The sequence below is a fragment of the Merops nubicus genome, unplaced genomic scaffold (assembly GCF_000691845.1).
Source record: "Merops nubicus isolate BGI_N331 unplaced genomic scaffold, ASM69184v1 scaffold7056, whole genome shotgun sequence".
Classification (NCBI taxonomy): domain Eukaryota; kingdom Metazoa; phylum Chordata; class Aves; order Coraciiformes; family Meropidae; genus Merops; species Merops nubicus.
Window position 1 is genome coordinate 81,356 of NW_008615548.1, and position 9,707 is coordinate 91,062.

Sequence of the window (9,707 nt, forward strand, 5' to 3'; positions counted from 1 at the left end):
AGAACACATTTAAATTAAACCCCACTTGATGTACTGCTGGGCAACAGTGAACAACTGATGACTTTGGGGTGCAGCTTTCTCAAAACTTCTGCATTCTTTGCACAACACTTTCACCTGGATTATATTGCTGATCCTGCTAGTGTGACATGATGCCAAGAGCCCTATTTAAATCAAACTACAAGACAGTCATTGATCTCTTTAGTCCTAAGAGCTGTTATGCTGCCAACAAAGAAAATATGGTTGGTTAAACGGGATTCTAAAACTATGTGCCCTACTATTTAATAGCACTTTTATATTACAGACTCCTACAAATACTTTTATTTGTCTAGAGTTTCATTGCTTACGGAAGTCAAGTTGTCTAAATAAAACAGGAGCCAGTGAGTTCTATTTTCAATAAAGCTGGCTCTCTGTTGTTCTGTTATCTTACCTCTCCCCCCAAGGAGTTCCGAAAGATAACCACTAAGAACAATAAGATTCCTCCAAAAAGCAATTGAGATACATTAGGATGAATATACATATTGTTTATGTTTGCATTTATGAATATTTATATACATATGCACACAAAGGAACACACTCTCCTTTCTATGAATACATCCATGTTTTAACAGCAACAGAGCAAAAGAAGAAAAAAATAGACTTCTTGTTTAAAATATTTGGAAAGATTTTCCTCTTTTTATTGTCATAAGCATTTCCAAAGATGGGGAAAGCACAGACCATGTGACATTACTCCAACATATAAGAACAAAACATAAAAAGAAAGAGAATTTTCACAAAGAAGTTTAATTTGCTTTCTCTATCAAGCATTATTTCATATTACTTTATCACACAAGCTGGATGACAAGCTGTAATACTATAAATAACTTCAAAGTCTTTATACTGGTTTTCCCTTTCTGCAGAAACTCCACGGTACTACATATAGTAGGAATACTAGAAAAGCACACTGAAACAGAGAAGTCTCAATACTGTATGAGACCAGGTCCCACCAATGCAATCCTCATAAAAACAAGCAGAGAAGAGGTAATTTTCCTTCTCTCATTTCCTCAAGTTTTGATTTTAACAGACATACCAGCCATATCCAAGCTTTTTTTTGTTTAAATGATATCATGACCCATCTTGTTTACCCTAGTAAGTTAGTAAATCCAATTCTTTTCTGGCCTCCATAAGAGAATTTTTCAGGCCGACTAGCACTGAAACCTTTGTGCAGATATCACTAGTTCTGGAGTGCACTTTAGAAGACAAGGCTACCACCACCTACATTATGCCAGATACAGAGGCCTTTCAGGCATAGACAAATATCTTCCTTCAAATTATATTTCACCCAGTATCATGCATATCTTAACTAGTTTCAGTTTTCTCCTTCCAAGCTACAGTATCATCAAAAATTGAGCTCTATGCCTTTGAATTTCCTTTAACTCTTCTATTGTCATGTTAAGCCTAAGTAAGTGTCACCTGTAAGCTTTGCTCCCCCATTATAAAGAACACAATACACACATAGCATTTTCTCCACTTTAGCTAGACTTCTGTAACTGACAATATTTTGCCTTTTCTCTAGAATTACATAGCTTTAAAAAGTGAGATTATAGCCCCATCTTCCTACACCCTTTCTCCTCCTAAGCTACATGGAAGGCAGTATTGTCTTGGAGCAACTTCTATATTGAAGACACCCAAACGACTACTTCAAAAGACCAATTTCCCCTTCAATTTATGGCTGCACAGTTTAGTAATAAGCTAATTCTTGAGTTTACAAAAGAGCAAAATTATGGCTGCTATGAGAGCATTCCTAGAAGTATTATAGGCTCACAAGGTCACTCACGCAAATAAATTCACTTGCTGTGAAATAAATTATAATACAACCACATATAGAGACTAGGAATTTATTATAATTTAAAGAAGTCCAGGCATTTATATGAATAATGGTGGTATCAGTTATAGGTGTTTAACAAGCAAGAGAGACAGATCCTTTTTTGTCCAGAGCTAGCTCTGGCACTGACAGATGGCATTAACTACCTGTCCACAGCCAAGCCAGCCATCCACTGCACAGCTCAGCACTTTTTCATCTTCATCTGATCAGTTACTGGCCAGTTCTGCAGACAGGAATTTACCCACACATAGAAGACAGCAGATTTTTTTAACACTTGCAGAATTTCTCCTGTGAAAGGGAACTGTACCATTTTCTTGCCACTTTCAATTGTTTAAACTTGCTTTGGAATGCTTCTTTATCACTTCATAAAATATTTGTATCAAAATATCACCAAGAAGGATAGTTAGGGCCTGTCATTTACTGCATTAAGCATTGTGTGCCAAATGAAGAGGTCTCTTGCTTTACCTATCCATATGCTGAATTGGATTGTACTATACAAAGAATCATCACTAGAGAAGTAACTAATAGCTTATTCAGTGGACTATCACAGCTCTTCACTGCTAGAGAATCCAAATGAGTGTGTTGGGAGATGAAGGAGTTGAAGAAAACAATTTGGAGTTTTTTATATATATGAGGTGGGTGTTGGTCTCTTCTCCCAGGTTACTAGCAATAGGACAAGAGGAAACGGACTCAAGTTGTGCCAGAGGAGGTTTAGATTGGATATTGGGAAGAGTTTCTTTACCGAAGGAATGTTGAGGCGTTGGAACAGGCTGCCCAGGGAGGTGGTGGAGTCACTATCCCTGGAGGTGTTCAAGAAATGTGTAGATGTGGCACTTGGGGACTTGGTTTAATGGTCAGGGTACTGTTGAATGGTGGCTGGACTTAATGATCTTTGAGTTCCTTTCCAACCTTAATGATTCTATACACTCCCACAAATTAATCACATTTAATCTCTAAAATTTACATAAGACATTAAGTTTTATTTCATATTGTGTCAATTTGGGAAGTTAGTTTCAAAGAAAGTGGAAGTCCAAAACAGAAATTTCAGATCTACTTTAGCTTTCAGAAGAGATCTCTGAAAGTATCACTAAATGCTTTCACAGTAAAATTCCTAACATCATCCACCAAAGCTGGAGATCTGCAGGCAACCAGCAACTTAACAACATGCCAAATAAAAAGCCCTTATTGTTAAAAGCTACCGGTTCTTAAAGCTCCTCTGATTGACCCATATTCCTATATAATTCCAAGATTCTATATTTGTATCCTATCTTTTCTCATCACTTCAAAATAAATTTCAAAACATGACTAAGTAAAAGCTGTGAGCTAACAGTGGTTTGCTGAGGAAATATATGTTGAATACATACACCTAAATGGGCTCACATGTTTCTGTCCCCCAGACATCCACACAGATGTAACCATAACAGCATGTAACCATAAATGCTCAGTTATCCCAAGATTCCACCCAGAATAACCTCTAAGCAACAGAAGGTGTATTATACCACAGAAAGTGCAAAGCACTCACAGCAACAGCACAGTGCTGCCGACTTCAGCAAAGCAGAAATTACTTTGCACCACATATACATACAATGGGAACAAACAATAGGAAGACTTTTCCCTGAATGAGAGTCGAAAGGGATATTCAGAAACTTCTGGCTAAGTGCACAAATTAATATTAATCTTAGTCATGATCCTCAATTCAAAAGCAAGCCTCCACGATGCAGAGCTCGCTGTTCAATACCCAACTTTCACACCACTCATGTCTACACCTATTTACTACCATCAGCTGATGTAGTACTTCCCAAGCCCTTCCAAAGCTCTTGCATCCCACCACAGAATAACCAGTGTCCAGTGGCTGTTCCCCACGCTTCCCACGTTCCTGACACCACAGAGCACTACATCATCTCTCCCAGCTTTCTGAAGCACAGCAGTTCCACTACCTCACACCAAGCTGCCACAGCCTCACTGCTCTCCTGCCCCATGCCCAACACCACCTCCCTCCCGCAGAATTAAGGATTAATTAATGATTAAATTAAGGACCAAAAGCCTTGGCGCTCCCTCTGTGGGCTGCAGGATGAAACTCAAAGGGGCTTTGTAAGTGGACACATTTTCCTTCATCTTTAACAATAATAATTGCTCAGACTTTTTTATGCTTCAGATAAAGACCTAGTGTTTGGAAAAAGAAGAAAAAAAAGAAACCTCAAAAGACTGTGACACTTTCTCAAAGAAAGCCCAAGCTTCTTTTCTTAAAAAGAAAAAAAAAAAAAAAGAGGAAGGAGAGCAAAAAAGGTATTTTCTTTAAAAGAAAGAAGTCCTAAAAACTATGCAGGATAAACATCTCAGATTTCACCATTAAATTGTACTAATTATTTGAATAGGATCTAGCATTCCAATTAATCCGACAAGATTTGTAATTTGTGTAGTTAAAAGACAGCGTTAATTTATATATATCCTGAAGATGTAAAGTGAAACCCAAACGAAAAGAGAAAGAAAATTCAGAAAAAAATAGAAAATTAGAAAAAATATTCCAGCTTAGAATGCTACAGTTGATGCTTAAGTCAAACTGATATACTAAATAAATATATAAACTTTCCCTTTGCAACACAGCATCTGCTAATTAGAAGACTAAGTCATTGTCTAATAATTTTTTGATTACACAGTATAAAAAGAGCAGTAGTAAAAAATACGCACAATAAACCTCAGGATGATTCTGAATGTTTGATAGTTCAGCCCTCCCACCACCTATTTTTGGAAGCTGAAATTTGAATACCATCAAATGAAAGGAGAAACAGCTAGCAAGATACCACAGACAACACCAATGACTGATCTCCAAGACTAATGGGATGCTCCTCACTGCATCCTGCAGCAGCATGGAAGTATCCAAGCTAGCTCAAGTACAGAAAACAACCTAGCAATGTAACATGAGCTTCATGAGAACTAATTTGTCATTCTTCCTAGAAGCCAACAAAATACAGGGTAAATTAGTCACTACTGCAGCAGAACGCTTCCAGTACCTAAATTAGGTTAGGCATCTATGTATCCTATCACATGCAGCTTTCATGAAGTTCCTAGGACAAACAATTTTCTTTTAGGACTTAAACTGCAATTCAAACTATGCCTTATTGTAGTGCAATGTCTTCCAAAAGCTAAACATATTGTCTGCTGCCTCTGACGGCTTTTTATACAAACACAAAACAGTAAGAAATTAATTGCTTCACAAAAAAATTATTGCTCAGAAGAACAAAACTTACTATAGAATTTTCATGTTACCAAATACATTTATCTAGAGAAGTCATAAGAAAAATTCTGAAAGTACTAATGAGTTCTGTCCATACCATTTCTCAATTCAAATCAGGAAGCAGACAGTAAGAACCATAGTTGAAGTCAAGCACTAGTGTGAGTCATATGAGTGCAAGCTAAAAATGGCTCTAAAAGTAACCAAGAAGGACTCACCAAGTTCATTGAGACTCTGAGCAGCTTTTGTTATCTCTCTGCTTCCTCCTTGCAGTTGTCCTTGAAGTCTCTTACTGAGATACAAGATGCGTATTATCCTCCGCAGCAGGTCACAGGCAGCCTGCAGAGACATCGTAGCCTTAGGGGATATTATCAGCACATTATGATCACACAGACCACATAATACTAGGCCTCAAACATGGAAATATCTTGAACAAAAAAGGAAATATGAATGTGAATAAAGCAAGGAACTTCAGAATACTGAAAACGCTTTTTTTAGGATTTTTATGCAGTATAGACCAACACTTTCTAAAGCTGGTAATTAAATTCACAGGGCTACTGAGATTACCTGTCATTACTAGTAAAAAAAGGAAATTCAGCATCCAGTGACAGAGACATGTTCTATTTCTAACTACAAGTGAGCTTTATTTTACGTCATACATGTCTCCTCAACATTCCTCCTCTCTGCAAGCTTTAATAAAGTTAAGAACTCAGCCTTGCCAACTTCTTGACAACCAAATATTGATCCAAAATAAGCAAAATGGCAGCATTTACTTCAGAGGACAATAAAATTGAAAGGCTAAATCGTTACTACAGATACTGACTCTTACAGGAGGAATAGATGTAAAAACTCATTTTTAGAAAACTTCCATAAGGCCAGACACCTTCGTTCATCCAACTGTTGGTTCACATTCATGCACAGGTTTATTAAAATACGTGGCATTCTTGGCTAAAACTTAAGAAGGATGCATATGTAAATTTTCAGAAAACATATTTGTGTATGTTTTCACTGGCATCAATTTAGAAAAAAAAGGCATTTCTGACATCTGAATCAAACAGAACAGTTCCATAATCTTTCACTCAACTAAGATCTTCAAACAGGTTTTCTCCCTCTCCACAGTAAATACATAGACAGAGAAACAGCAGAAGTTACACCAACTGCAGAGTTGCCCTAGGGCTGGATTGGGTCAGTGGGGCTAGGAGGTACATGCTATGGGAGCAGCAACACCCCAGAGTGGGTAATATCTAAACTACAATTCAGAAATTATATTCAGGAGAAGGTAAAAAAGTATGTGGATTTCAGTACAGTCATAGGCACAATCCAACATCTGCAATCAGATTAACAAGAGGTAAATAAGAAATTTGGAACGCGTAAAACATAGTTGTTATGAGGCATTTTCCCTGGTATTGGAGCAAAAGCTCCTGAAGCATTTACACTATGAATATCAATATTAAATTAAAATTACTTTTAAAAATATTTATTATCTGACAGACTTTGAACCCCTTTTTTAGATTCAAGTTAATATTCTGAAAACTAGTGTTAAAGTGCACATACAAAAATATACACAAGTGAGTCATTTCAACCCATATTCAGTGGCTTGCACAACTTCTCAGTCTCTTCCCTATGCCAGCACAAATCAATCAAAACACAAATATTTATAGTTTAATTTTATTAAACATTCAGACAGACAAAAAAGGGGAAAAAAAAAAAAATCAGAAAAAGCCCCACTGAAGCAAATCACTGAAAAAAACAATCACTCTCCCTGCTTTTGGCTCTGTATCTCATAGCCTGAAGTGCAAGTGTCCTAAGCATTCTAAGGCAACTTAACCACATGATTTCTATTACCATTAGTGAGAACCAAGTGGGGCTTATCCTACTTTGTGAGATTAACGTATTAGTTTTTATTAATTCATTTCTTTAATTAGAAAAATTTTGAGCCATATATCACTCTCATATCTGTGAACTAAATTTCTGCAAGATGAATCAGAAATAGCTTTTTATAAAGTACACTGTGCTTTACCAAGTAAAAGGGCATAGTATTACTACTTAGTTTTCAAATTTAATTACTCTCTAATCCAACTGTGAACCCCTGGCTACTGTTTTTTTTCGAAGGAATTCAACTTCAGTCATCTCCTGACCAGGTTTTACTTTACATTCCAAAAGATTATTTCTTTTTCACTGAATTGTTGCTCATTATCTCTTATCCCAAGAAACAACCTTTAAAAAAAGGCTATCAAACTGACTAAGAGATCATACAAGAGCAAAAAAAAAAAAAAAAAAGTTTTACCTTCTGGCCCTGTGAATTAAAGGGAAGAGAAAAATCCAAAGACACTGAAGATTCACTCTTAACTTCACGGTGATTGCTACTGCATTACACCCTTGATAAATATTTCTGTTTCACCCAAGTATTTCTGTTTTCTTGAGCTGTTGAACTTAATAAAACTCCTAGTCACTCCTAAAGAATGCAATATATGAGGATCATGTAATGGAAATAGAAAATTCTATCTAACAATGGACTTGTTCACAGATGCTAGGTGCTCTAACCTGATCAACTGCATAACAGAAGTCTGAATTAATTCAGGAAAGATTCCCTTCCTGAGTTGACAGAGTATACTTTTCTACAGGAGATGCTTTCATACAAGAAGGAATGAATTCCACTCTTCAAGCAAGAATTAATTTGGAAAAGGTCAGTGGCCTGAGTTGGTCCCAGTGGTTTTAATAAAACTGAAAATAAACCCAGATTTTTCTGGAGATTACATGTTAGCTATCTCCTGAAATTTAAAGCAACATATCAACACTAACAGACATTATTGCTACAATCTGAGCAATCAAAAAGCCTCCTCCTTTTAATCTCAAGTTAATTTTAAGGAAGTATTGAAAGAAGACTTAATTATAAAGAGGATCTCTTGAAAATGAGCGTATCTCATAAACAATTGCATATATCTGCCAGATCATGATGTAATTAAATGTATATATAACAGAAGCCTGAAGAAAGTTGACACAGTTCAGTATCTCCAGATCATATTTACTATTTAGTTACAGTAGCACCACAATGAAATCTGCTACTGGAGAATATTTTAAAGAGATAATAACTTTAAAATACAGACTTATTATTTTTTAAGATTTCCAAAAATTGGCTATTATAAGGATTTCTAAACACTGAGATATCTGAATTGAGAGAACATGTAGAAAGACTTGGTTAAACAGTTCTGCACAGAAAATAATCCTCTGAAGGACAAATTCTCTGCCTGCATATTTCAGCTGTTAACTATTCCCATTTAGCTTGTGATCTGCTATGGAAAGACTCAGATGAGGACAGTATGAAGTAGGAAGCAAGCTTTGTGAATATGCTGCTCCTTTGGGATGCCATGAAGCTCCAACAGCAGAGCAAGATATAATATATCCAAGCACACAGTAGAGACTTAGGACTAGATTTGAAGTTTGACAACAAATTTGCAGTGACTATGTTTATGAACAAGCCAGACTATATTAAAAACAATTAAGAATGGCAAAATCCAGCTTTATGCAAGCTAAATATTCCTTCAGTTTGTGCAGTCCCACAGCAATCAATGGACAGGAACCAGAATAATACCATCGTGAGTACAAGAGGCCCTTAAACACCACACAGTTCAGCAAAACATACCTGTCAACCCTACAGCTTTTGACAGAAGGCCACCTCTTTTATCAGTCAGCTACCTTTTTCTACTTATTCTACCAAACAAACATCAACTGATAACATTAGCAAGTTTGAAAGCACCCCACACCACAAGTCTTGCATTTGAGAGCAATTTCATGTCCTAAGCCCTGCCACTACCAGGAAGTGAATTGTTTGCTGTGCTGACGCCCGCCCTTCCTGAACAAACCAAGCAGCCAGGGAGAGACACCACAGCAGTGCACCTTGGGGAGGCAGGAAGGTTGAGATTCCAAGGGTCTATTGACTCAACTCTCCCAAAATCCAGCAAGTCAGACGTCCTGACCTTCAACTCCTCCCAGCAGTGCAGCACAACATAAAACACTTGCTGTGTATCTGCCAACACAAGAAGGGACAGCAGCTCTCAAGCTGAGGATGGTCTTTCACTGGCAGAGAAACTGGAATCATCATTTCTTTTTCTACAGAGGTAAGTGGACTTAGATGCTAGGAAAGGTAGCCTAGCAGGCTTACCCTTACCCTGCACCTCTTTTTTTTCAGACTTCCAGCCACAAAAAGCCAGATATGACAAATTCCCTGGCACAGCCTGAGTAATGCTGACCCTGGATGGATGATGTTGCTTTCACACCACAGGAAAATCCATGTAACACTGCTACAGCAAAGAGAAAGCAAAAAGCACCCAAGAAACATTTTCTGAAGTTCAGGGATTCATTCTTCTCATAGGTCCATCTGCAGTTTGACTTTGTGTAAGGTCAGGGCAGAAATGACCTTCATTTTTAGCCCCAAATTCCTGCAACCCTTTCCACAGCTGCAACATGTATCAGAAAGAAGAAAAAAAAATAAACGTCTGCACCTAACCTGCAACATGAAAGTCCCAGAAGTTCTGCCTAGTGGCAAAAATTGTAACAGCTTGCATTGAAAAGAACAGCAGCGGGACAAAGAGGCTGAGGAGAGTGTTAAGAGCT

The 9,707-nt window shown here is 37.2% G+C and overlaps 1 protein-coding gene across 1 annotated transcript in view; it reads right to left on the reverse strand.

The window, feature by feature from the left end:
- Window positions 1-5,249: 5,249 nt before the first annotated feature.
- COG5 (component of oligomeric golgi complex 5) overlaps window positions 5,250-9,707 on the reverse strand; it is a gene marked incomplete at its 5' end in the record, with an annotated part of 9,593 nt that continues 5,135 nt past the window's right edge. The window contains one exon of the mRNA XM_008942550.1: window positions 5,250-5,432. Within this exon, the coding sequence (XP_008940798.1) occupies window positions 5,250-5,432 (183 nt within the window). The remainder of the gene's footprint in view (window positions 5,433-9,707) is intronic.